Source organism: Laccaria bicolor, genomic scaffold (assembly GCF_000143565.1).
Source record: "Laccaria bicolor S238N-H82 LACBIscaffold_13 genomic scaffold, whole genome shotgun sequence".
Classification (NCBI taxonomy): Eukaryota; Fungi; Basidiomycota; class Agaricomycetes; order Agaricales; family Hydnangiaceae; genus Laccaria; species Laccaria bicolor.
Window position 1 is genome coordinate 327992 of NW_001889884.1, and position 27434 is coordinate 355425.

The 27434-nt window shown below is 47.6% G+C and overlaps 6 protein-coding genes across 6 annotated transcripts; 3 read left to right on the plus strand and 3 right to left on the minus strand.

The window, feature by feature from the left end:
* Window positions 1-25: 25 nt before the first annotated feature.
* Window positions 26-1004, minus strand: LACBIDRAFT_294466 (uncharacterized protein). The gene is made up of 5 exons (XM_001881588.1): window positions 777-1004; window positions 686-720; window positions 562-626; window positions 371-498; window positions 26-312 (listed from the first exon to the last, which is right to left on the minus strand). Exons 1-5 carry the CDS (start codon window positions 993-995, stop codon window positions 217-219), a joined length of 543 nt encoding a protein of 180 aa, XP_001881623.1. The 5' UTR covers window positions 996-1004; the 3' UTR covers window positions 26-216.
* Window positions 1005-1189: 185 nt separating this feature from the next.
* On the minus strand, window positions 1190-5652 carry LACBIDRAFT_294468 (uncharacterized protein; the record flags this gene model as incomplete). The annotated part of the gene is made up of 23 exons (XM_001881589.1): window positions 1190-1339; window positions 1377-1447; window positions 1539-1663; window positions 1742-1819; window positions 1868-1966; window positions 2043-2098; window positions 2153-2204; window positions 2256-2284; window positions 2481-2673; window positions 2732-2798; window positions 3150-3194; window positions 3268-3286; window positions 3317-3510; window positions 3543-3687; window positions 3736-3940; window positions 3992-4098; window positions 4149-4263; window positions 4290-4388; window positions 4520-4538; window positions 4630-4744; window positions 4801-5182; window positions 5239-5391; window positions 5543-5652. The coding sequence occupies 23 exons, from the start codon at window positions 5650-5652 to the stop codon at window positions 1190-1192; spliced, it is 2628 nt and encodes an 875-aa protein (XP_001881624.1).
* Window positions 5653-6477: 825 nt separating this feature from the next.
* Window positions 6478-8574, minus strand: LACBIDRAFT_327574 (uncharacterized protein; the record flags this gene model as incomplete). The annotated part of the gene is made up of 9 exons (XM_001881590.1): window positions 6478-6886; window positions 6948-7054; window positions 7076-7160; window positions 7247-7421; window positions 7486-7539; window positions 7588-7702; window positions 7752-8133; window positions 8190-8342; window positions 8387-8574. 9 exons carry the CDS (start codon window positions 8572-8574, stop codon window positions 6478-6480), a joined length of 1668 nt encoding a protein of 555 aa, XP_001881625.1.
* A 6759-nt stretch (window positions 8575-15333) lies between these two features.
* On the plus strand, window positions 15334-17740 carry LACBIDRAFT_298062 (uncharacterized protein; the record flags this gene model as incomplete). The annotated part of the gene is made up of 13 exons (XM_001881432.1): window positions 15334-15425; window positions 15478-15522; window positions 15590-15863; window positions 15914-16171; window positions 16225-16336; window positions 16387-16440; window positions 16494-16668; window positions 16718-16808; window positions 16861-16967; window positions 17018-17222; window positions 17278-17422; window positions 17478-17641; window positions 17696-17740. The coding sequence occupies 13 exons, from the start codon at window positions 15334-15336 to the stop codon at window positions 17738-17740; spliced, it is 1767 nt and encodes a 588-aa protein (XP_001881467.1).
* A 1552-nt stretch (window positions 17741-19292) lies between these two features.
* On the plus strand, window positions 19293-21070 carry LACBIDRAFT_298063 (uncharacterized protein; the record flags this gene model as incomplete). Its single annotated transcript, XM_001881433.1, has 7 exons — window positions 19293-19469; window positions 19531-19702; window positions 19759-19816; window positions 19868-20127; window positions 20177-20356; window positions 20412-20927; window positions 21009-21070. 7 exons carry the CDS (start codon window positions 19293-19295, stop codon window positions 21068-21070), a joined length of 1425 nt encoding a protein of 474 aa, XP_001881468.1.
* A 2556-nt stretch (window positions 21071-23626) lies between these two features.
* On the plus strand, window positions 23627-25492 carry LACBIDRAFT_327577 (uncharacterized protein; the record flags this gene model as incomplete). Its single annotated transcript, XM_001881434.1, has 8 exons — window positions 23627-23740; window positions 23791-23829; window positions 24100-24160; window positions 24271-24389; window positions 24442-24596; window positions 24652-24775; window positions 25114-25273; window positions 25404-25492. 8 exons carry the CDS (start codon window positions 23627-23629, stop codon window positions 25490-25492), a joined length of 861 nt encoding a protein of 286 aa, XP_001881469.1.
* Between the last annotated feature and the right edge of the window lie 1942 nt (window positions 25493-27434).

Here is a 27434-nt window from a genome sequence, read left to right on the forward strand (position 1 = left end):
GGGGTGGAGGTGGTGGTATTTATCTCTTTATTTATTGCGACTTAGCCTGGACGATGGATCTACAATGATACTCTAAATCTAGCATATTCTATTTGTCTGTATTGGAATCTGAGTCTCGCTCTTTACATGTAGTTGTATCTCCTGTCAATAACGGACTAGCTTTGACTTGCATCTACGCATACATAATATGTACATTTCCATTGGGATATTTGAACTCTATGCACCCACCCCGACGCTCTTCAGGTAGTTAACCCGGTGTGGGTTGACGTCGGTGTCTGCAGTCCGATTGTAAGGAACCCACTTGGGCTCATCCTGCGGAGAAGTTGAGTACATCTATTCACTGTCATAGCGACGTATAAACACGGCGAACCTGGAAGAGCCGGAGAGCTTTGATACAATTCCCCTCATCCAGGGTGAACCGATGATAAATGCCAGCCGGAAGGACGATAAGGTCGCCAGGCTCAACGGCCAGGCGGATCCACGCATCGGTAGGTGTTTCTAACGAACGGGATTGAACTCAGTTTCGTTTAAGGCATTCCTTGTACAAGAGCACCGACATACCACGGACATCAAAGAACCCACTTCCCGACAAAATGTAGCGGATCTCTTCGTCCTCATGCATATGCCTAACACGCAACTTCATAAGTCCACGTCCTCAACAGTTCACTATGGCGAGCAAGCATACTCTTCAAAGAACCCCTTGATTTTCTGCTCATAAACCTAGAAGATTGCATCCATCGATAAGCGATCTCACAGACATCTCTTCGAAAACTCACCTCGCCAAGACCTTCTTTCGACACGTTGATCGTGTCTCTGTTCTTATAACCTCTCTCCTGCGCAAGTGCGTTCACCTTGCTCTCGTACCCCTCGACTGGGATCGTCCAGTGTTTGACGTTGATTTTGTCGAGCGTATCTTCCGAGACTGGGCGAGAGGGGACGTAATCGTGAGGCAAGCGCTGATCGCCTGGAATGTTGTCGTAGTAGTAAGCACGCATTGGGGTTTGTGGACGGTTGGAGGGAAGAAGCAGCAGTTGTCACTATGGAGAAGCATCGTTGGTCTCGTGATAGATGGTGCGGTGAGCTCAGCGCTCAGCCACCACAAACGTTCGATCGGATGCTTATGATTGCAATGTACTACATAGTGATAAGAAAAATTGTGGAAATGTGGAAATCATGTCGATATGGACGGTCAGGCCTCAGGCTCAGCAGCCCCTCCGCCCAACTCAGCCTGGAGGTCAATATTTTGACTTCTCCAAAACAAGAAGTCCTTCAAGTTCAGGTGATCCCCCTTGACGAGGATCCACTGAGCGACACCACCTTTTGGGCGGAAACCAGTAAGCTATGAATGTCCAAAGTACGCCACGTGCAGGGCATACCTCGCGGGGAATAATATCTGGGTCCTCATCTCGTTTGAACTGTATGTCGCAAGGAGAAATGGGCTCAGGTGCTGTTGAATAAAATGACAATTTCAGATGTAATCTCCAAATGTCCATGGACGTACTCATCGGTTCGTGATGATGGCTATCCCCACTACTAACAGACGGCGGTAACTCGTCGCTCGTGTAGATAACCGATGTGCCTCTTGATTTCTCCCGCGTGAGGAGGATGTAAAGCAACGAGCAAGAGTACACACGTCCCAAGAGTAGTCCGAGCGAGATAGACACTAGCTCAAGGTCGTTAATGTGTACCAAGCAACTATCAGGTGGGGTTACCTTGCCAAAGATCAACTTTTGAGACATACACAACGAGCGCCACAAGCGCGATGATGGCAGGTAATAGACCCGTCACAATGGCTATCCGAATAACTCTTCTCAGAAGACTGGAGGCATGATTAATAGAAAGCAAGGGGGAGGTCCCACTTGCACACCTTTTAGTTTCCTTGTGTTGCGTTTTAATATGCTCAATGTGCCATACAAGGCAGGCTGTCACCGCAACGGTTGAGGCAAAAATGCTGGATAGTGCGATACTGAACGTTTCATCAGCCCGACGTCAGAACTCTACTTAGGAAGAGAGCATACACGACATAGTGAAAATGTGCCGACCGGCTATTGAGCTTGTTGACAACTGCTGAGATTCCGTAGATGAAAACGACCGCCAACTATAATCACGATGAGTCGTTTTTCTGATAAAGTAACCATAACGTTCAACGCACGGCTTCGGTGATGATAAAAATAAGGAAGACCGTAACAAAAAGGTTTGAAGAGCTAGAGGTAGGAGTGAGCCTGCCAATCGCTTGAGAATGCAATTGATCTTACATAGTCCAGTAACGGTAAATCATAAATCCCTGTACGACGAATGTGCTCAGGCCATCCCCAATTACGATGAGAATAAAAGGCCAGTATGACTTTTGGACCGCCGCCACGTTGCCTAGACATCTTCTCTGTTCAATAGCTGACGAACGAATGAGTAAAATATTGCACCCCAAAAAGGCACCGTAAACTGCGCAGTGAGTTTAGCAACTTATATTGACCACAACGTACAGTGCTCACCATATACACCAAAGTGCAAGCCCCGAAGGTGGCAACACCATCAACGCAAGCAATGAAAACCACAGAAAGCTTCAAGAAAGTCGCGTCTTTCTTGGCCCTTTCGGACTTCCATAGATATCGATGGCACAGGAAAAGCTCCAACGTGTAAAATATCAAGTTGACATAGGAGCCGATGAGTAGGACTCTGTTGTTATAGGATTGATGATTATATACCACTGGCGCAGAATGGAGAAACCACTCACCCAACAATAAACGACGCAGACATGAAATGAGGTCGCTCGACCTCGAAATGTTTCGCAGAAGAGAGCTCTCGAGCGTATTAAAGCTGGCGAAGGCGTCGTTATGAGCATAAACGTGCCAGCGTCTGAGACAGTTCGGCGGCTGTGTAATCACCGATCGCGCCGTCGATATTAGTGTCCGGATGTTAACAGAGACATCTTGAGAGGCCGGCTAGTGGAACATGGAAGACCCCACGGCAAACGCAATGACGTTGTGAATTGCTCCGTGAAGTTGTTAGGTTTTGTTAGGCCGATTGGATGAGAGGCAAATTTTGCAGTCTATTGATTTGTCCAAAGTTTGCCAAACAATGTTACGGTAACCAATATAAACGCCGCATCGCACCGAATCCCATTCAACGCCTTCCATTATTCTCAGACTCACGCGTCGCGTCCGTCTTCTCCATTATAGAGAATCTTTGCGGGGCTTCTGCAAAACAAAGTTGTTCATTTTTGCGCGTAGAGCTCGTGAGAGTCTCACCTCTTCTCTACTCCCTACTCACCTCCAAACATGAGGAGAGACTAGTAGGAAATACAGGGAATTTGACTTACCCTTTCCTTCCACGATACTTGGGCCTTGAGCTCAGTAAGTCCAAAAAGCAAAATAATCCTGTAAGAGAGCTCGTAGTATTTTCCGTCGGGGCCATGTTTCTCAAAATCTCGAGCTTGGTTTTTCAAGTGGGGAAGGTCCACCTCGATCCTACAAAGCCTGTCGTACATGTCTGGAGTGATTTCTCGACCTGCATCTAAATTATGAGTTTAAATAAAAGATACACACCCTTGTCTTCATCTTGCCATCTGGGGGTTTCGATCTCACCACGATACACCCAGACAGTTGTCGAAATGTAGCACATTTCCTCCGCCGAATCGGAAGATATATGGTATGAGCGATAGAATTCCTTTGTTTCGGAGACTTGGACATTCTGATGAATCTTTAGTGGCGGCTCTTGATCAATCGATGTAATCCGTACCTTGGGTAGGATGATGCTGAAGGAATCCGTCACACGTTTTTTTCCTCCCAGAGAAATGTAAGTATTTCCTTCACGCTTGACGTGCTCAGGATCGTAAGGGTTATATGTCGTGCTGCAAAAATGACCGTAAGTGTATCTGGAGACTCGCGTTTGCACGCAGTGATCTAAATAGAAGGAGATAGCCCCATCTGCGACAGCTTTGTTTCTACAAAAGAGGTCAGCACTTGATAATATTTTTGGTGTATAAGGAACGAACAAATGATTATCAGGACGGACGACCTTATACCCAAAGATTTCTAGGCCGGCCTTGATCTGACTGCAAAGCCAGTCATTTGATGAAAATCCGCCCACGAGCACGACGTGCTGGAAGGGAAATTAACCAAATTGTTGTGATACTTGGGAGGATACAATACCTTGACGGGCTGGTGTGCCAGCCTATGTTGCTCCTTAACCGCCTTGAGTATGCATGTGACCGAAGGTTCAAAGAAGGCAGCCACTTCAGAGCTAAATTGTGTCAGAACGAAAACCCTGAACAGCGTGAAAAGGTCACACACCCCGATAATTTTAGCTGTCCGTATTTGATATTTGATTCCGGTTCGTTATCACGAGTAGAGCCAAATTTGATGAACTGTGGCTCAGTCTTGTTTCTGAATCTAAGTTTGGTTGTTTTGTCAAATTCTTGAACAATTGTGTCCAAATCGTCTCGGAATGCCGAGTCAGAAAGGTAATCTTACAGGTATCTTAAATTGGTAAGAGACGCGATACCATAATGTGCCCAACTTACTTGACAAAAATTCGGAAGCCTGAAGGCTGACAAAAATAGAACCTTGCAAATGGCCTATATCCAAAACCTTGACGTGAGTAACACTGATAAATCTACAAATAGCTACCCACATTGGGGAGGAGCTATCTCCTCAAATGCGTCTTCAATCGAGTTCGGAACTCGCCCATAAGCGCTCACATCAATGGTTCCGCCTCCTCCATCAACGATAATTACGCCTTCCCCGGTCTAAAAAATATTATTTGTCGACCCTCGATACATAACATATAGTAGAGGGTACATACCTTCATGACATCCGGTGGCAAACCATTCTCAATCGAGAAATGAAGACTGGCTTCACCCTCTGTCACAAATGATATTCGCGAATGACCAGTCGCGTCATCCGGAATTAACCCTGCCAGAACAGCAGCCTTACGCATTTGCGCCTGCTGGAAGCCTTCCCAGCCGTTCGGATGAGAAAGTACGTAGTCGATATCGTGCTCAACGGAAGCCCATAGAACATGACCATTCGCATGAGTTTGCTGGATGTAGGACTCAGCACACTGGAACAGATATCGGAGAAAGTCCGCGAAGACTTGGACAATAGTTTTATCAGGCGGGAGAGGAGGGAGTTGCTTAGAGATGTCGAGGGTGGATTGCGAGTTCGGTCGAAGGTGCAATTTGAACCTAAATTAAGTTGAAGGTTTCAGAGTGGGAATCAAATGGCATCGCAAACAACATACCATTCCACCTTCATCCAACCACCGTCCTCTGCCTCTTCAAAAATACCCTCGTGCATCGCTTCGGCTCCTACCGCTCGAACTTCTCCAGCTTGATCGTAGTACAAGATTGCGGGTATCTTTGAGGAGCCGCTGACATGCTCTTGAGCTGGAAATCTGACGCAATGATGAGTCCATTGTCCTTTCGCGGATCTTTCACTGTGATACAGCACCTCGTTACACCTTTGACTTCTGGTATCTGACCAGGATCGAGTATGCTGTGACCAATATGTAACTTCATTCAGACGTCCACATTGATGGTGCCCACCTAAACGATATACCGCTGAACGTTGTCCCGATATCAAAGGCCAGAACGAGTTTTCGAGAGCTTCCTTGAAAGGCAGGTCGGGGGAGCATGGTGATGAGAGAGTTGCTCATTGTTCCCTTCATGCGGGGCCGTCAACTGGGCGTCAATCAAGACGTGCCTTGGTCAGGTGGGGTACTCTCTCATTGAGAAGAAGGCATTAAATGCAGGGATCGCCATGAGGCAAAAGCTGTAAACTATTCTGATCAAGGCTGTGATTATTTGACAGATTGTGATCAAGACCAACACACCAATTGGTCTGTACCGATTACAAGTCACGGCGAACTTGGGATGTAATTACATCATCCTACTTGGTAGTCGTAGCGCAATCGAAAACATAGAGTGTCATAGACGAGTATCCAGCAAAGACGCGAGATTGGTCATAAGTACCAGGTCAGTTTGGGAACGAGGCTCGGGAAAACACTTATGCACAACGTTTTTTATTAGAAAGATCGGGGGAAGATCGGGGGGAGGTTGCGTACATGATATTGACGTCATTAAAATTGGGAGTCCAAACCACTCTCATTATCGTATATGATCCTGGCTGGACTCCTATACCCATAATTGAGAGACCCTTCCATATCAATTCAAGGGAAGAAGCGTACCTCTTCTCAACTCCCTGACAAGTCGCGGAATTACAAGAGCCCGATGTTTGAATGAAATACTCAATGACAGGGAAACGACTTACATTCTCTTTCCAAACCACTTGTGCCATCAATTCCGTCAGGCCGAACATTAGTATAACCCTGTAGTGAAACAGATAAAATTTTCCTTCTGGTCCTGTTTGCGCAAGTGACTCGGTATCCAGGCCCGATAGATCCACTACGATTTTGCAAAGTGGAGAGTAATTGCCTGTGTGAATTGCAGTCAGTAGGAGAGATAGTTAGATAACGCTGAGACTAGCCTTTATCAACATCCTTCCACCTAGGGTTAGTTATTTCACCACGGTAAGACCAAAGCATGGCGGGAGCGGATTTAAGTCCACTTGACGTCGGTCGGGAAAGGTGGAACTTCCGTGAGAATTCCTTTGTCTCTGACACCTGTGTATTCTGGCGCCCAAAGTTAGAAAAGAAGAAGGCGCAATATATCATTCCAGGGTTCACCTTGGGCAAAATAACGCTAAATGAATTCTTGATATTTCTCTGCCCAGAAAGGGAAACGTAACTGTCTTTGTAGCGTGCCTCATGCTCCGAATTTTGAGGATCGTAGCGAACATTGGAAAACTGGCCATAGTCAAACTTAGATACCCGAGTGTGGACGTAGTGGTCAATGTAGAACGAAATGGCTCCATCAGCAACAGCTTTATTCCTGAAAAAGAAAATATCGCTTGACTGGAGGGTGGAGAGGCAAGGGGCCAAGACCTGCTTACAAGTGATTTACCGGGCGGATAACATTGTAGCCCAGTGGCTGCAAATCCTCCTTCACTCTTTGATATAACCAATCGTTACTGGAGAAACCTCCGACAAGAACGATATGCTGAACACTGATCAGACTAACTGCTTGAAGGACAGCAAAGAATTGCAATACCGAGAAAGCTCTGTGGGCAGTCCTCTGCTGTTCATTCACTGCTTGGACAATGCATCTGACGGATGGTTCAAAAAATTTTGCTACGTCCGAACTGCACAAGGGGTTTGAATCAAAAAAACTTCGCGATGGGTCATCACCTACCCCGTTAATTTTAGTTGGCCGTAGCGGATGTCCGACTCAGGTTCGTTGTCCCGAGTCGAACCAAACTTGATGAACTGTGGTTCATTGACGTTCCTGAATCTCAGTTTCGTGGTTCTATCAAAGCACCGGACCATGTTATCGATATCATCAATAAACGCCGAGTCGGAAAGATGATCTAAAGGTGGTAGCCATTCAATTTTCGAAGGATGCAACAAATCGCGAACACTTGAGCTAGTTACCTTCGAGGAACTGACGGGCGTGGATGCTGACGAAAATTGATCCATGAAAATGACCTGACAGACAACGATTGGTGAGAATAGTACAAGTGGCAAAAGTCTCACATTGGGGCGCAGAAATTTCCTCAAAGCTATCCTTAGCGCCATTCGTACTCTTGCTGTAAGCGCTGATATCGAGCGTTCCGCCTCCTGCGTCTACGATAACGACACCCTCACCTGTCTGGAAGGGGGAAGGTTCGGAGAGAAACTTATTCAGATTAAAGACATACCTCCATTGCATCTGCTGGAAGGCCATTCTCGATCGAGAAGTGAAGACTAGCCTCTCCTTCTGTAACAAAAGAAACACGGGAACGCCCACGGGTGTTGTCGGGGATAAGACCTGCAATAACTGCGGCTTGTCGCATTTGACTTTGCTGGGGCCCTTCCCACCCATTGGGATGAGAAAGGACAAAGTGAATATCGTCTTCGAGGGAGTTCCACAATGTCCGGCCGTTCGCATGCGTTTCTTGAATGTAACTGGCTGCACACTGGAATAGGTACTTGAAAAAGTCAGCAAAAACATCGATTATCTTCTTTTGAGGGGGCAGTGGAGGAAGCTGTTCAGAGATGTGGGCAGTCTGCTTTGTGTTCGGCCGGAGATGCAGCTTGAACCTAAAGGAACGTCAACCAACAGCCAAACGAAAAAAAGACAAACCAGTTGCCCGTACCACTCCACTTTATACCAATCACCATCCTCAGCTTGTTCGAAGATTCCTTCACTAGCCGCCTCAGCGCCAATAGCGCGAACAGTCCCTTGCTTGTCGTAATAAACTACAGTCGGTATCTTTGAAGAGCCACTGCTATGCTCCTGCGCTGGAAATCTGAAGCCTTGAGATTTATGCGTATGGAAAATTGGGTAAAATACCTAGTCACCCCCTTCACTTCAGGTACTTGTCCAGGATCGAGGATGCTGCAGGTTGAACAAAGAATGAAACTAAATAGAGTTAGAAGTCGACCAAGATACCTGTAGGAGATTCCACTGAAGGTCGTGCCTACATCGAAAGCCATAACAAGTTTTCGACGAGATCCTTTGTAGGGCGGCCTGGAAGACATGATGATGGACAAAGAAGGGAGATCACTGAGCGCTGGGAAAGGTAAGCGATCAATGTGCGATGGGGCTGTGCCAGTCTGCTGATGTTTGTAGACTTGCTTTACATAAACTTTGCATCAATTATAATCTGCAAAACGCATTACTTAACTTACATACCAAATGCTTTTTGACTCCAGCCCATGATCCCAAGAGGTGCAGGAAAATCGTTTAAAGTATGCTCGGGAGCTCTCTAACTTACCCTCCAAGTACTCGTTGCAAATCAAGGTCTCCACTCCGCTCCCACGCAAATCACGAAATCACTCGAATGTCTCCTTTTCTCTGGCTTGAACCCAGACCATGTATACTGGAAAAGATCATGTTCAACCCAAGCCAGCTAAAAGCCTTTTCCCACTCTGTGTGCCTCAAGACGACGATTACCGCATGTACATGTAACTGCACACCCGACGACGCAAATGCCAGTCAAAATCTCATTTTACTCTTCACAAGACCCGTTTCTCAACGTTTTGAAAGAGAGGCGAGGGTCACATGGAAGGACGTGAAGCAAAAAATTGAATTTACAGAAAGGGAATGCGGTTCCTTTGGACGGATAGCAAGCGGAAAGATAAGAGAAAAGTATTTTTTTCAAGTGGAGACTCTACGAAACGGACAGCATAAAACGGCGCTTACGCCGCGATAAAAAAAAAGCAAAGGGGCACAAGAGTCAGTATCAATCTAGACAATTCAAAAATGCGGCGAAGAGCGGACCGTTGGAGAACGAATAAGATGAACCGATGTGAACGTGTGATCCCAAGCCAGACGGGGTTGGGGAAAGCTCTGCCAGTTGAGTCGCGTCGAGTGCGAAGGATCCTACGCGTTGGAGTTGGTGCCCTTGTAAATATCAACACAGTAGGAAGGAATTGCATGAGCTCGGTTGAGGCGAGGAGGAGGTGATGGGCGTAGGTGACGGGCAGGCGGAGTGCGAAGAGGCAGGGACGAACTTTGGGGGCCATCCACTCAAGTAAGTCGTTCAGGATCAGCCGATACAACATCGTAAGAGAATTCTGCTACATGATCTCCAATCCACGCCCGTTCGTCGTCTGTGATAGCTGGCCCCTCACCTGCCACTTTTAGAGTCTGCATAGGGTCAGCCCAAATGAGCCTTCTTCCTACCATTTTCCGTAAAGCCGAGACAGAAAAATTTGTGCAATCAAAGATGGCCAATTCCTGTATCTTCACGCCAACGTCTGGCACGCTCAGTCGTTTCAGCACGGTGTCATCAAAGGTTGGACAGCCGACGATTTCAAGTCCCATTCCGTGCCATCTGTAGAGAATTTCCATGAGGTTCACGGTGGGGGCGAGATCTTGTAACACCAAACAAGGGATGTCGAGGAAATATTCGGGCATCGCGTCCAGGGGACACCTAGCGAGCTTGAGGGTCGTAAGGCCTGGATGATCACATTTGAAGAGGATGGCGAGGAGCGTGTCGATGCTGAGATCTTCCAAACTAGCGTATTGAGAGTGGGAAAGAAGTGGTGAGTTCCAAGTGGTAGTATATTGTTGAAAATGATTGATTTGAGGATTAGCTGGCGCAATGAGGTGAGCTGCGCGACCTCTCCGAGAAAGGTATCCAGATTCAACCGGCCCTTCTCAAGCCTATTGATCCCTTCTTCTCCCTCAGCTCCACTAACCCTTTCCCCGTCGGCTCTGCCTTCTCCGCCGTTCCCCTCTTCTTCCTCTGCAGCAGATAGGACGGAAACACTGAGATACTCCAACTGAGGAACGAACTGCGTTGCCCATTTCCCCCCGTAAGCGTTTCGAAGCCGTAAGAAGTTGGCACCATCCGAAGTTGTGTAGTGCTGGGCAGACGAAGACGTCTTTACCATACACATTCAAATCGTCATCAGCATCGTCTCCCTCGTGAGTATCTTCAAAATTGGGGCAGTGCCACGCAGTTCCTTCAGGATCACTGGCAAGGAGGAACTGCGAATAGTAGAAATGTAGAACATATGCCAGCGAGATATATGGGACAGGAGTAGCTCCATTGCGTTTCGCACCCGAGCTGCTTCTTCCATGTCGTACATGAAGCCGTCGCCCAGGTTCATCCTCCCTAAGGTAATCTCCAGCGGAAGATCGCGCGACCACTGCAGCTGGTGCTGAATATCGACGAGCGAAGCACCCTCAGATCCTGAGTCAAGGAAAAAGACGACCCGGGTCCAAAACGCTGGTACACTGGCAGCGATTGCGCGCCATTTGGCGCACACAGGAGCGATGTTGTAAGGGAAGAGATAAGGGCGCCTGAGTTCTCCGTCGCGCCTCCAAATGCACTTGTATTCCCCAACGATCTCTGGGACCAGAGAGTTGCTGGAAAAGTAAAACTCCCTTTCGTCCGTGACTTCCTCGCGGTTTTGCATGTACGCAATCTTAAAGATCGTCAAGAGGATTCCTGTAGGGAACATGTCTGCAGATGTTCGACTAGACCAACAGCCCTTTGAAAGTCATGTCAGTTAAAACGTCGCGTAGTGTGCACATGAGACGCACGATATGGGAAGGTTCATCATCATGCAAGTGGTTATGACCTGAGTCACCTGACAACAAAACAAGATCGTTATTTCCCACGATGATAACTCTCTTAATACTGGAAGACAATCTTTCTTGGACGTTCCTGCTAGAATCCACTCGCGACTAAGGTGGTACATAGTACTACCGATGCGCTGAGTTGGCGCTGAGCCGCTCCTACTTGAGTGGGTGTTCAATCTTGGTTCAATCATAATCTAAGTACAGTCGATGGGTACCGGTGAAGGCTTGGAGGCGGCACATTCAAAAAGCTTCAAAAAGACAGACACCCGAATTGTCCTCTAAAAATTGTACAACGTCCGACAAACAAAACGGCAAGAAAAAGACCTGATCAATCCTGTGTAATGTCTGGGTCGTAGAATATTTCCGCGGCGGTCCTACAATTAAGTCAATGCCCACTCTCAAGTTTAGAAGGAAGAAAATTAAACAGACCGCTTCTCAACACCCTAGACAGCGCAAGATATACATCAGCAATGGCGTTGCGTCGATAATGGTGCGATGCGCACCTTCTCTAGCCACGATACTTGGGCTTTCAATTCCGTTAATCCGAATAGCAAGATGATATCAAAGTCAATATGGTAATATTTCCCATCAACTTTCGATTGGGGAGTTACGATGTGTGATAAGTCCGCTTTGATACTACAAATCTGCGTATAATTGTCTAGACGTATTTTTAGAAAACTCGTTGAGGATGATTCATGAAGGGGAAGATAAAGGGTGACTTACCTGAGTCGACGTTCTTCCACTTTGGAGTAGGATTGGTGCCACGATAACAATTAATTGGGCAACTGAAATCTTTGAAGCCCTCCGTCGGCGAAGTGGAATCTTTGAAATAAGACCTCCGGAATTCTTTGCTTTCTGTTACTTGAGTGTTCTAACAAAAATAGAGAATAGGAAAAATAAAAAAGATTTATCGGACGTATACATACTTTGGGCAAAATGACATCGAACGAGTGACTGAGCCTCTTTTCGCCAGCGATGCTAACGAAGGAATCCCCAACACGGTCCACATGGTCCTGATCACTCAGGTCGTAAGGGATGTGACAGAAGTACCCATATGTCACTTTCGATACACGGGTTTTAACGAAGTGGTCCAGATAGAACGAAATAGCGCCGTTTGAGACTGCTTTATTTCTGTGAGAGGGTCATGAACTTGACCTAAAAGGAGGAGAGTTTCAAAAATCGCTTACACGTGGTTTGCAGGGCGTATGACATTTAATCCCATGGGTTTGAGAGCCTCGTGAACTTTGTCGAATAGCCAATCACTTGCGGAAAATCCTCCCACTAGAACGACATGCTGCGGGAATATTGGTATCATTGGGCATGAATGATGAAGAGGACACACCGAAATTCCTTTGTGCGCCGATTTTCGCTGTTCCACAACAGCGTTGACGATACACTTGACGGAGGGTTCGAAGAATGCGGCAACCTCCGATCTAAAGTTGCCACAAAATGAGCCGCTCACGTATACTGGGGTGTGGTGATCACAACCCACCCTTTCAATTTCAATTGACCAAACCTAATGCCGACCGCCTCGTCGTTATCTCTGGTAGAACCGAACTTGATGTATTGCGATTCTTCCATGTTTCGGAAGCGCAGCTTTGTCGCTTTGTCAAAACATTGGACGATGTGATCGAGGTCTTCGTTGAATATCGATTCAGCGAGGTGCTCTGCCTAGAGCATTAATAAAGGGCGATGTGAATTTGGAATGACATGCCTTCGAGGAAAAGGCGGGCGTGAATGCTAACAAAGACGGAACCATGGAAATGACCTTAACATGCGCATATCAGTTGATTGTGACGGGAGCAAAGAAATAATAGTTGTACATTGAGGAGCGGCAATTTCTTCGTATGCGTCCTTTGCCGTTTTTAAATTTCGGCTATACACACTGATATCGATGGTTCCTCCTCCGGCGTCAACGATAACCACACCATCCCCTTTCTACCAAAACACCCCTCATCAGACCTCCATCCACACCGAATCAGGGAAAGTCAGCTCACCTTCAGCGCCCCCTCGGGCAAACCATTTTGAATGGCGAAGTGAAGGCTGGCCTCGCCCTCTGTAACAAAAGAAATTCGTGAATGGCCCAACTTCGTGTCGGGGATAAGTCCCGCAAGTACAGCCGCTTTCTTCATCTGCGACTGTTGGATGCCCTCCCATCCGTTGGGGTGAGATAGCACAAAGTCGATTTCTTTCTCAACAGAGGCCCAGAGATCAGGGCCGTTGGCATGTGTGTCTTGAATGAATGTCGAAGCGCATTTGAAGAGATATTTGAGGAAGTCAGCCAAGACGTCAACGATAGTCTTGTTCAAGGGGAGAGGGGGGATCTGGTTCGCAATGTTACGCGAGGTGTCTGTCTTGGGTCGTAGATGAAGTTTGAACCTATGAAAGATGAAGATCTCTTTGTGGCGAGAGGCGTTTCCGGATGACTGACCATTCTGCCTTGATCCAATTCTCCTCCTCAGCTGTCTCGAAGATACCTTCCTGTAACGCCTCTGCACCAACGGCCCGAACTTTGCCCTCTCGATCATAGTAAATGACAGTAGGTATCTTGGATGCCCCGCTGATAAGTTCGTTGGCTGGGAACCTAGCTGGAGTCAGTTGGGCGCTCCTAACCTTCCTCTCAACGAGCTTACCTTGTTACTTCTTTCACTTCCGGAACCTGTCCGGGGTCGAGGACGCTGGATTGAGAGATAAGTCTGTGAATCCCCAAAACATTCCCAGTGGCACGCACCTATACGATATCCCACTGTACGTTGTACCAACATCGAAGGCTAGAACCAGCTTCCGCCGCAGGGATCCACGATACGGAGTACGAGAGGGCATGATAGTGTGGTTCAGCAATTGGTAGCTTGGTCTTATAATTTAGCGTCAAAGACTCAAAGGGGGAGCACTGCCAAGGCTGCTGTTATTAAGTGAGGCGGTGCAAACAGATGGGGAATTGCCACTCAGAGGCAATTCTGACCTGTAGAAGCGTGTGATCGATGCCGTCAGATCGTGGCGAGTACAAAGCGCTCGACGAGTAAGTACTGAACCTGAGGAAGCCTTAGGAGGTTGATCACTGAGTGGGAATTTGGGCCCTGCCGATCGCAATAAGTTCGAGATAATCATAATATCGATATAATATGCTCACGCTCTGCAATTTCCCGTTGAAATTCAGAGCGTTTATCGCTTTGAAATGGACTTTACGGTTGTAAGTGCAATCGTGAAGGGGTTTGGTGACTGGACCATTCACCTGATCATAGTCCTAGTCAGTCTCACGAAAGGGGGGATCAGAGACGCACACAGCCACCAAGCACGCCACTTCTATTTTTGGAGTCACTTCCCATGGCATGTAGCTCGACGACTGTTGTTCAGCAATGCTTATGAATTTCGTACATACATACAGCTGCAAGGATATCCCTCTTGAGTTTAGTCAAAATTTAACGCAAAATTACGGGAAGTGTAATGCAATACGACGTCAAAACGTACTCGAAGATTCAGAGCCGCTACGCAGCGAAGTAGAAATTTACAACTGTATAGGAAAAGGTAAGATTTTCCTGCGAGGCAGTCCAAGACGTCCACTTTTCTGTTTTTGTAGAACAAAAATCCCTGCCTGTATTAATTGAGTGTTAATCCGAATCCCGGGCCGGTAAAATTGTGTCCCCCTCATTCCGTTTTGATTCCGTTTGCATCCCGTCTTCAACGAATCCGAATCCAATAGCTCTACACCCCCCTGCCATTGTTCGAAATCCTTTGAAGCTCGCATGTACTTCATGAAACTCGCTTCCAGTTCTGATCACTCCCATCTTACTTAGCGTACGGTAACGTTCCCTCTCCTAATACTTCAATTTTCGGCTGACCTGACCCAAGATGCTGAGAACATTTCTTATCAGAAAGCGCATTCAATTCACAGCACGCAGTCAAACCAAAATTTGTGTTCGATCAGTCGTCTGGTCAACGTCTGGCAGAAAGTTACCTGCTGCAACGTTGCCTTGGCATGTATGTCCTCGAAATGATTTCACAGCCTTCACAAAGCCTTCATTCAATCACCTCACGACAGAGGAGTTAGCTCAGCGACTGCCGATTTCAGGAACGACAGGACCCTTTACTTACCTCAATTTAAATTGCAGTGCGTTTGATGGTCTTCACGTGACTATAAGCGCTGCAGACAAAACGGCTGCGAACACGATGCACAGCACGCTGACCCTCTTTCCCTTGCACCCCACATGTCCACCACGCGTGCCCCCTATGCTGGAACTCGTCGTAAGCTTGCTATAGCGTTTGACGTTGGTACAACGTACAGCGGCATATCTTACAGGTATGTCCCAGATATCTGACTCACCTCACGTCTCTAATTAGCGCCTGTACAGTATTCTGGATCCCGGACAAGTACCAGAGATCAAAGGTGTAACAAAGTGCGTTGTGATAGTTTTGGACTTTTGGAAGATCGATATCGTCTAACTTGACCTCTCCTTTTGCTAGATTCCCGGCGCAGGATCAAGTCAATGGATCATCGAAGATACCGACCATCATTTACTATGACACGAATGGGAGGGCTAGAGCTATGGGCGCTGAGGCCATGCAGGAAGGGATTTACGAGACTGCAGAGGATGAAGATTGGATAAAAGCCGAATGGTTTGGGTCAAGTTCTCGAGTCTGCTCCTTTACTAAACCACCCACAGGTTCAAGCTCCATCTCCGTCCCAGAAGCAACGCAACCCAAGAGATCACTGGCCAGCTTCCTCCTCTACCCCCTGGTAAAGGTGTCCTTGACGTCTTCGCCGATTTCCTACGCTATCTATTCAAGTGCGCCCGGACGTACATCGAAGAGACACATGCTAATGGTGTTGATTTGTGGCAATCGGTCGAGAAGGATATTGAATTTGTGTTATCTCATCCGAATGGATGGGAAGGTGCGCAGCAAACGCAGATGCGCAAGGCGGCGGCGTTAGCAGGCCTTATCCCTGACAACCAGGGAGGCTATGATCGAATTGCTTTTGTGACAGAGGGAGAAGCCAGTCTTCATTTTTCGATACGCAATGGCCTTCCTTCGAGCGCTCTCAAGGTAAGGACAACCACCTTTTGTTTTCAGTCTCACTGGTGCTGAGCGCTTATCAGGAAGGTGATGGAGTTGTGATCGTGGATGCCGGAGGGGGAACCATCGACATCAGCGCGTATGCTCGTAACCCGAACGTATCAACCTCCTTTGATGAGATTGCAGCGCCCCAATGTGAGTAGTGCTGCCTTATCGCTGCTGATTTATTCGACCATTTTCGTAAGGTCATTTCCACGGCTCTATTTTCGTCAGTATCCATGCCCGCCTCTCTTTGGAAAGTAAGTCATGCGGTATAGATCATCAGCGTATGATAATTTACATGTTACCTTAGAGCTCCTTGCCGAATCGACCTTTTTGGACGATCTCGACCACATTGTTCGCTGTTTCGACAAGACGACCAAGTTGCGCTTCCGAAATGCAGAGGAGCCCCAGTTCATCAGATTCGGTGGCACCCGCGACAATGAACCTGACTGCAACATTCGCTACGGCCAGCTGAAGTTGACAGGGTGTGTTCGGATTCTTTTGGCTCTTGAATTTTTCTCATCATTCGTTTAGGGCTGAGGTGGCGGAATTCTTTGAACCTTCTATCAAATGTATCGTCGACTCTGTGCGTGAGCAGCGCAGGACAGGTCACAAGAAGTTTTCAGTGAGCAGAATACACCTTCCTTTGGAAATTCTCTAATATCACTGTGAAATAGAACGTGATTTTGGTCGGAGGCTTTGCCGCAAGCGACTGGCTGTACACCAAAGTTTCGGAACGGTTGAAGCCTGACGGCTTCACCGTCATTCGGCCCGATAACCACGTGTATGTCATTTTCATGAAGAGATATTTCATTAAAGCTGAAGAAAATACAGTAACAAAGCCGTAGCTGACGGTGCGCTCTCTTACTACATCGACCACCACGTCAAGACTCGAGTATCAAAGATCACATATGGTAGCCGTGGTGGAATTAACTATGATCCTTCGAATTCCGAGCATGCGAAACGCTCCCACTTGGTTTTGACTTCTATTTCCGGTATCAAGCGTTTGGGCGGTATTTTTTGGGTTTTATTGCCAACCGTACGTCATGAACGTATAAATCCTTCCTCCTCCGACTTTCTCACGCTTTCCGTAGAACACTCAAGTATCCGAAACGAAAGAGTTTAGACGAGCCCATTATTGGGAGTTTGACAACTTGAGTGGGTTGTCAACTGCTTCGACAGCAGTTTGGGGATACAAGGGAACCGTGTCGGATGCGGCTTTTATGGATGTAAATACATGTACGTGGGCTGTCCGCTGTCCGCTCACCTTTTGCTGACCCCAGGGACATGTTAGCCCTCTATTCCCAATTGTGTACAATCGAAGTGGACCTCTCACATCTGAAGCCTTCTCCCAAGAATGTGAACGCCAGCAATTCGACCTATTACAAGGTAGACTATGAGTTGATCATGTTGTTCGGTGGTACGGAGTTGAAGGCGCAGCTCGCGTGGAAGGAGCATGTAAGTTCCTCTTTCACTTTCTTATGTCGAGTCTAACAATGTATCTGAAATCAGGGTGTGGAGAAACGAAGCGCTGCGAAGATTGTGTATTCCGATTGAATGGTTTTCATCTTGAAGGACATTGTACATCTAGTTTTTTTCTTCTAGCTCTCGATATGAATGGATGCATTTTAGTCTAGCTCTCAATATGAATGGATACATTTCAGTTTTCGAAAGCAGGCATCACCTGGAGAAGCAGACGTAACGAGAACTCTGAACAATTAACGGAATCTATCCACTCTACATGGGCACATGGTGTAGTTGGTTATCACGCCCGCTTAGCATCGTGAGGACGACATATTAGTGAGTTGTTCACTTTCCGCCGAAAACCTTATTCTTAAAAAGGAGCGATATCATGTGATGCCGGAAACAAGGCGCGGTCGCGAACTCGCGGAAGTTACTAAGTCCTTGGTTTTGCATTTCAGGAGGGAATTGCTCAATGGACAGAATATATAGTAAATGCACCCTAAGTTCTATGATGCCAACTAAAGCAAAGCCGTATATATTGATACTAATACACCTTTTGGGACAGTGGGTAAGTAATCAGTGGCAACTAACAATCGCGCCCACCTGGAGGTGTCGTTTCGCGCCCTGCTATCTGCATCCCGCCCTGAAATCTACCCCGTATGTTTGTCGTTGGTGTGGGACTCGCGCGGATGAGAGTTGCGTCAGGCGCTTGCAGATGAGCGATGATGTGAGGAGCGAAGCTCCGTGTCGTGGGTCGCTTGGATATTCCCCCGCCCTGAAATCCACCCGAGGGATGTTTGCCGTTGGCGTCGGGCTCGTGTGGATGGGGCCATGCCTAAGTGGTGTCATGCTCGTAGGCCGTGGCTTGCTTGTGCTTCACCGTTGGCGGCTTTCATTGTACTGTCGGCGCCGGGCACTTGTCGTTGTTGGGCTCACCTTCGTGCCCTCGCTGGGTGTGCTTTGTGTGGTCGGGGCGGTATTTCCGTTTGTGATACCAACGCCGGAGTGGTCTTGAGTTGCAGGGCTTGCGACATTGGCGGGGGAGTTTGAGAGCTGGTCAGTGGTGGCAGAAAGATCATTTGTTTGTTTCGCGTCGAGTTTCCCCAGGTCATGTGACGTTTTACCATTTCGAGCAATAAGGTTTTCGGCGGAATCTCAAAAGTGATATTAGTGTGTTATGCGGGCGGTCCCCGGTTCAATTCCGGGTGTGTCCATCACTACACGCTGATATTCTTTTTTTGAATCATCTTCACACTTTTCTTGAGCTTCAGCTCCAGTCACCTTTTCCTTCCCCCCCTCAAACCTCTAATCAAATTCCACAAATTTCTTTCCATAATCACATCACTCGTGTTTTTTTTTTTATGAAACGGAAAAAAAAAAATACAAAAATTTCCTCAACGTCTGTTGGTCAAAGGATCATTCACTTGACCTTCACACCTCGCCACTCGATCTCCACATGAGCGCCAACGTCTCGCCTCACGTCGTTGACACGTTGAAACAACGTTCCCGGCGATGATAGTTGGATCCCGTCTTCCCTGACGACTACGCGCACGAGTAACGTGACTCGCAATATAAGTTTACATGGGACCAAACAACGCCCCTTGACTTCTTTCCTCACAACTCGCCACTCCAAACTTGAAGCACGATGGTCAAACGCGCCAAATCGCCCGACGCAACGGACGATGCTCGATACATGACGGTGTACCAGCCGTACCCGATGAACGCCAATTGGGAACTTCCAAGCGACGTTATCGCCTTTTCGTTCTGGATCGCGGGGTGTATTGGCGTGGAGCCGTTATTGGGGTTACACTACAAGCCCAAGGCGAGTCTCCCCTTTCCTCGTTTGCTTACAAGTGGGTGATAGCTGAATGAATTCATGATAGGCACGTGGGATGGTGCTACTGGAGATCGACAAAGCCTATCCGGAGCACGAACGCCTTCTCGGCGAACACCGCTGGATCGAGTTCTTGAAGAACCCAAGGGCGGATGAAAAGGAACGGATTTCGCAGATCTTCTATTGTTTGTACGATACAGGGCGAGCGGCACAGAAAGACGGTACGTTTGCTGTTGTCTTTATTTTTTGCTACGACGAGACTTACGTACGTACGTAGGATGGAAGCGCATACACGTAGAAAGCCACTGGTTCAAAGATTGGAGTCCGAATAACGGGTACGTTCCGTTCCCTTTTCATTTCTATCCACTAGCTAACATACACCCCAGCGTAATCCACAAACCGTACCCAACCACGCACTGGTGCCCCGTCCCACCCGAAGATAAAACCAACAAACCCCTCTGTCGACATCTCCCCGTCAAAGTCAAACCTCCCCCACCTAAAGCACCCGCGCCCGTCGTCGGGTCGTCTACGTGGGTTGACACGAAGAATGGGCCGTCGGCGAATACCCCCAAAGCACTTACGGGTGCGTGGGCGAAGAAGCAGGCCAGTGGGAATGTGGGTGTAAAAACGACGCCTGCGACGGGATGTGAGTTTTCACGTTAGGAAATGCGATGGGCGCTAATTGCGTTACGTAGGGGATAAACCAATTATGGGGAAGTCAGCTCCCCCCAGCGTGATTTCTCCCGCTAAAAGCAACGGCGGTGGCAATGCGTGGGGACCTCCGCTTCCAGGTGGTAAACCCAACACTTCCCCCGTTGCCACTCGACCGCCCAACTCGCCTTGGGGTCCCGTTGCGCCTAGGACGGGTAACGTTTGTGAGTTTTCGCACTTTCTTGTCTCCGACGCGATTGATTCTACGTCTATTTGAAGGGGTCAAGCAAGATACCAACAAGCCCACCTCAACCAACACTCCAGGACCCACTCCCACCAGCGCCACTCCTACCAACGACTCCGGGTGGGACAACCAACCAACCACCACGCCATCCAACCCAATCGAGCGCCTAAAAGAAGGCGACGTCCTCATCTCCCTCTCCCCATCCCAAGAAAAGAACCTATACGGCCTCGGAGGCTCCGACGACGAGGACGATCTTACGACGATGAACCCGGACGAGATGGAGTTGGCTTATGTAGCGCCGTGGGAGAAGACCTCTCTACCCCTCCACACCGCCGATTTGTGGGGTTCCAGTGAAGGACAAGGGGGACAAGAAGGGAAGGAAGTGAACCTATGGAGCGACGAGCCGCCTCCGGACCCGAATGCGGGTCAGTTGATGTGTCCGAGCCATGGGAAGTTGTGTAAGAAGGGGATATGTAGTGAGATGTCGAAACTTGTGAGGGAGGAGGAGAGGAGGAAGAGGGAGGGTGAGAGGGGTGGGGGTGGCAGGCGAGGTGGGTTTTTCTTTTCGCTGTGTGTTCGTTTGGTTGCCTTTTGCCTTTTCCACTTTGATTTCGCGCTCTTTTTTGTTACAGGTTTAGCTTTTCATGGCTTTCTTTCCTCTTCGTGGTTTCTGTCCCCGTTTCTGCTTTCGTGATTTGGTTTTTCGCGTCTTTCCTTCTCGCGACTTTGCTTCCCCCGTTTTGGTCTCCGCGTTTTAGTTCGTCTTTTGTTTTTTGCGTTCTCACGTCTTCGCTTGTTCTGTTTACGTTTTCGCGGCTTTTCCGTCTGCCTTTCCCTTCTCGCGTTTTCGTTTCGCATGGACGCTGAGCCTTTCTCCCTTTTTATAGGCAGAGGCAAAGGCCGCAGCAGCAGCAATACCACCACCAACGCATGGGGTGACACCACCTCCACCACCAACCGAAGCGTTGGCGATAACGGAAGCAGCAATGGCGGGGGAAGCGTAGCCGCTGATGACGACGTGGACGAAGATGGGTTCTCGGCCGTCCCGCGTGGCAAGCGAGGTGGGAGGGGAAGAGGTGGGAGAGGGAGGGGGAAGGTTGTTGTCAGTGCGGGAGAGAAGAGCATGCTTGGGAAGATGAGGGCGTTTGACGATGATGATAAGGAGAGTGTTGTGGGGAGTGAGAATGGGTGGGGTAATGCGTGGGGGGCGGAGTGAGGTGGCCGTTGGTTGTTGGACTTGACTTTAGCGGACACGTCGACTTTCCTTGGACCGAGTGTTTTGATTCCTCTTCGGTTCTCTCTTCTACGGAACGTCCCTCCTCTTTCCTCCCTGCCTTTTCTCTACTCTCTTCTCGTTCCCTCTCCCTCTTTTCTCTTGACTATCCTGTCCTCTGCCCTGGTGCATCCTATATTCCCTATTCTCTTCCCAGCCACGCAGCTGCAGATAGACTATGACTCCAAGTTACATATACCTTTTCTTTTCCAAGTTTCTTGACTGTACCATACTTGTATTCCATCCCGGTCCTTCCTTTGTACTCGTCTATACTCCTCATTCCTTTCAATCATCCCATACCAATCGTCCTTGTATCCCCTCATCATCCCTCGACCCCTCTGTATCATTCTAGACTCTAGTACTTCAAACCCTTTGTACATACCCTGGACCACACGAATGATGTGAGTATGAAAAGAAATTTGTGTATATATCATGGAATTTGTTTTGACCAGAGGTTTGAAAGGAGGAAGGAAGAGGTGAGTGAGGTGAAAGCTCAGGAAAAGTGTGAACATATTGTTGGGACTCCAAAAAAAGACCAACTATGGAGTGCTGCAGTGGACACACCCGGAATTGAACCGGGGACCGCCCGCAGAAACTAATCATCTTTTACAACATGCTAAGCGGGCGTGATAACCAACTACACCATGTGCCCATGTAGAGTCGGTAGATTCCGTTGGATTCTCAATAGTTCTCGTTATGCTTGCTTCTTGCTATCGCTCATACGACGGGAAGGCGGATGGTCCAGGGTACCACTGTCCTGTGCAGTCCATAATCCTCAGTCAGCACATCATCGCCTCCAACCGAAGAGCCTCCAGCTGACTTACAACATGCAAGAAGGTGGATTCCCAACAAGGGGGCCCAAGGACCTTAAAAATTACATGGGGTCGGTTAAAATTTTTAAGCCATGGGACATGACCACCCCCCCACCCCTCCTTCCTAAAAAGGAAATGTCAGACCGAAAAAGGCAACTACAAAAAAAAACATATCGCATTTTTGGTTTTCAAGAGGCGGGAGAAGTGCAAAAATATATCAGTGTGCCTATATAAGTCACAAAAAGGCATTTTCAGTTTTCATACCCAATACAGTGTAGTAGCAGTCCTTGATACAGTATGATTCCTTGATACACCTTCAGTAAAACTTCAGCAAAGCTTGTCTGTTTATTCTATAAATTGGTGTGGATGAATAATCATATGTGAAAAACATATATTGGATGACTTTCCATAACATTTGAAGATGATTTCAGATCCAGATTTATCTTCAAACTGCCCAAGCTGAGATGCCGATGTGCAGGTCCCATCAAAATATATTTCTTGAACGGATGGGCATTCAACCCAACCCTCTTCCAGATTTGAATCTGGATGAGGCCTCTACCCCCCCCCTTCCAGCTCCAGACTCATCTTCAGACATTTCTGAAATGAATTTAAATCTCTGCAACATTGACATTCCACTGATAAGATTTAATACTACTCTCTACTACGCGGCGGAGTGCTCAGCACCAAGTGCGCTGCTTCTAAGTAAGTGCTGCTGTCATTTGTTTGACCATGTGTATGTAGGCTGTTATGTAGGTAAGTGGTTACACATTCCCTGCTCTTGCCCCAATTCATCTCTGTCATCGTTCTGATCGCGGTGAAAGCACTATAAATCATTTGACGTGGACCTGGGCAATGCATGTTCAAGGATACCAAGGTAGATTTGCATTCCACTGACTTGGTGTCCCTTCATTGATCAGCTTCCAGCTTTGCAAATTTGCACAAGATAAATGGTACCTTTGGTCTCTTTTGTCAATTTGAGTGAGTAGCTGAGTGTTGACATTGATTCCTGGTCTCTGGTTGACTGACTTGGCACAGTGGCTCCTGTATAATCAAGAGATTTCAATGTTGTGGGAGATCTAAGCTAGCTGGCAGGTGTGCTATAAAAAGAGAGGTATGTGGTTGTCATCAAGTCAGGATTTCGAAGTCCCCTCTCTTCATCTCTAACATGTTGTCTGAAGCTCTCCAAACTTGGTCTGATCCTGCAACAGGGCTCAAGTACACACACTCTGGCAATGGTTCTTGGCAGTGTGTTGCCTCACCACGTCCATCTGGCCCTTCGGTATGTATATGTTATTTATGGAGCCTCCCCCACACCTAACTCGTGTTCAGATTAATACCAATCTGATGGTCCGGGATACGACGGGACAAGTAAGTCTATGCCACAAAAATTTCCCTGTGTTACTCACACTCATTTAGTTTTCCGTTCAACCCACTTGTGGCCCAACGACTCTCCGTTTCCACCTGGCCAGTACCCACCATCAACATCAGCCCCATCGAACACCCCTCAGATTGATCCTGCATTGGTCAGCCTTCCAAACAATGGCCCAGATGACTTCCCACCACCAAGCCGAATCCTACCACATATCGCACATCCAGCATCAAAAATTGCTGGTAGCCGTCGCCCCTTGACCTCTGCAGCTAAAGGCAAGCAAAGGGCCATTGATCCAATCCCTGTTGCTGGATAGTCAAAGCGCAAAGGGTCTGTCATGCGTTTGGAGGAACCTGACACCAAGAAGCGACGTGGTTGAGGTCCTGGGGTTGCCAACTACTCCACCAAAGACGTTGACGGCTTGCTTGATATTATTGAAGATTGGCTTCCTATTGGTGGACATGCATGGAATAGTGCTGCAGATGAATTTGCCCAGTGGGCTGAGGAAAACAGCTGCCCTGTGCGCACCGCCAAATCGCTCAAGGCTAAATTCAAACAAGTAAGTCAGTTATTCGCTTTTTAACAATATTGCTAACATTTGTCATCTTTAGTTTGTTCGTACCAGTAAACCAACAGGTGATGCGGAATGCCCACCACATATCGAATGTGCCCATTTCATTGAGGATCAGATAAATGAGAAAGCTGGTACATGGGAGCTAGATGATGCCGACATTGTTGATGCGTATGAGGACCCAATTGAAATTAGGTGTGTGGATAAGTCTTTTGGTCATTTTGCAGCTCACTCACTGGGTATTTCTTAGTGATGACGAAGAAGAAGAAGAAACTGTTCCACCTCGAACCCCTGCTATCACACAACCTGTGTGTAATACCAACCGCACCGCTACTCCTGCCATTCAAGTCAAAAAGGAGCCCAATGGTCCTGTTGTATGCCGCCCCGTCATTGATCGTGTGATCCCTCCTCCTCCTTGTTCACGCACATCCAGAAATGATGTGCAAGATCTCCTGTCCACCATCTCCTCTGCACTCAACCCCACTGCTCAGACTGCGTGTGAGGATGACCGTTCCTCTCGAGCCATGCACACCACTCAACTCCTCATGATGTCACAGCAAATTCGAGATGCACAAGCAACCATTGAGAGCCTACGCAACCGCTTGCAGGAGGCGGATCGTGAATGCCATGCCGCTGAGCGTCACGCTGATCGTGCAGAGCTAATGTCAATGATTTCTGGTGAGCGCGGTCGTAGTCGCTTGGTGGGAAACAGGTCACTTGGGTTGGGGGTAGCGATGATGACAACAACATCAATCCTAGAGCCAGGCTCCAGGATGCCACACCATCTCCGGGAACTCGTGTTGTGACATTTGATCCCAGCCCTAGCCCTGTCCAACCCAGTGCAAGATCGTTGTTGTCCACTCCACTTCCAGGTGCGGAAATCTTTTTTGGAACTGCCTCCATGGAATCTAGCAATAATGGAGGTATCACCCTCACCCTCACTCCAGATCGGCCTTCTCAGAATGTTTCCATATTTGATTGATACCGACAAGCTGTGTCCAGATTTGGTAGAGATGTACCACAGTCTCAAGAAGATCCCATTGTCGAGCCTCGAAGTTAATTTCAAGGGGGACACACAGCCATCCAAATGAACCTTGAACCGCTCGCATACCCCACTCCGCTGTCTGTCAATAAGACAATAGTTGTCGGTCAAAAGCCATTGCAGCCTTTCTAGTGACGGGGTCTGCAGGGAGCTGTGTTCTATCCTTCATTGGCACTTTGATTCTACCTTTAATTTGATCGGTTCCCCTTGGGAATGCCGTGTCTGTGACAAGATAATACCCCTCAGGGGTTTCAGTGCGTAGCTTTTCATAAATGGGGCGGGCAACTTGGGAGTCATGCCAGCTTCCAGGCACATTGAGCTTGCATGCAATAATTACTCCTGTCACTGTTTGAATAAACATGCTACCAGCTTAAGCCAAGTAAAAGACTTACCCAATGCACCAAAAGCCAAAACAGAACTTACGAAATGGTCATGTAGCCAGCCATTGAATGTCGCGTTCTCTATCTCCTGATTGGTAGATGTTTGGACTGCCAGATTCAGTCCATCCATGCTCCCAAAGGCACCAGTCAGAAGATTATGTTGTGCAATGATCAAGTCATTGTTTGACTGGAATTCATCCCTATAAGCCAAGCCATCAAACCTCAGACTCTGGTATAACTCGAAGGGCAGAAAGGAGAATGGTGAGGGTAAAGGTGGCATATCAGGACACAGTGCTTGGGATGAGTGCAAAGATTTGCATTAAGCTGACTTTGCGCATGGTGGAGTTAAGGTAGTGGAGAATTAATCCGAGGGCACCAGCGGCGTCGAGGGAACGGCTATTTAGGTGTGGAACAGCTGTCCCTGGACAATCTGCACATGGGATGGGTGTAGTGTTCCAGTGTTCAGTGAATCCAGAGTCAAGTATATATGTGAAGGTGCTGACATTCATACCCATGGTGGTGATGTAGGCACAGTCACTTCAGCTGTCCAATAAGCGCTGCCAGGGTGTCCCAACACATGGATTTGGAAGGAGCTCATTCTGCACAAGGTACAAGTGCTGTCGCCTTGCACCACGCTGTTTGCGTGATTCTTCTGCACCTAAATAAATCAAAGCCCCAGTTAGTGCAGCTTGGTGTATTTGATCCTCATCTTCTACCATATCCTCCTCTTCTTCCAAGGCAAGGAGGTGTAGCACCTCCAGGTAGTGTTTAAAGGTTCAGTTCAGTCCGGTTTTTTGCCCTGAAAACGCGCAACCGTGGACCGCAACCGGTCCAGGGCCGACCCAGATATTGAGGGAACCGAACCGAACCACCTAGGACCGGTCTTTTGCAGTCCATGATACTGGTTCAGACCGATCCAGACCGGTTTTTTTGCCTATAATTTATTATACCAATATAAACCATTTGTATCTCAACCATTATTACTCTGAAAAATAAACGGGTTATATAAAATAGTAAAGCATATAAATACCCATCATTCTACCAATTTTCAAGAGATTTAATGAAGATTTGACATAGCTATGACTGAAACTGAATTACATCTCATAGAGACTCGGGTAAAATATGGATTTGGTTATATCTTTCTCAATTCTTAACCGTTTTTGATGAAACAAAAACCCAATAAAAGGCAATAAACGTGGTTACAAGGCTATGTAACGCACGTGACCGTTTAACCGGTTGCAACCGATTAAAACCGGTCTTTGAACGGTTTTAAAAGATTTTCGAAATGAGGCAACCGGCAACCAGACCAACCCCAAATTGGGGCAACTGCAACCGAAAAAAAGACCGGTCCATGGTCCAGTTCAGTTCGGTCCACCGGTTTTTTGCGGTCCTATGGACTGAACCTTTAAACACTACAAATGACACCAAATCAAGGAACTTGACATATTGATTCTGTCTTATTGAAACCAATTCAGGTTGTTAGTGTTTGAAACTTAGAATGGATGACTTTCCATAATGTTTTAGAGACACAAACATTTCTTCAAAGTGGCTCCTAAATATATTTCAAATATTTCTGGAATAAATGAACCAGTTTTATAAAACTGTAACACA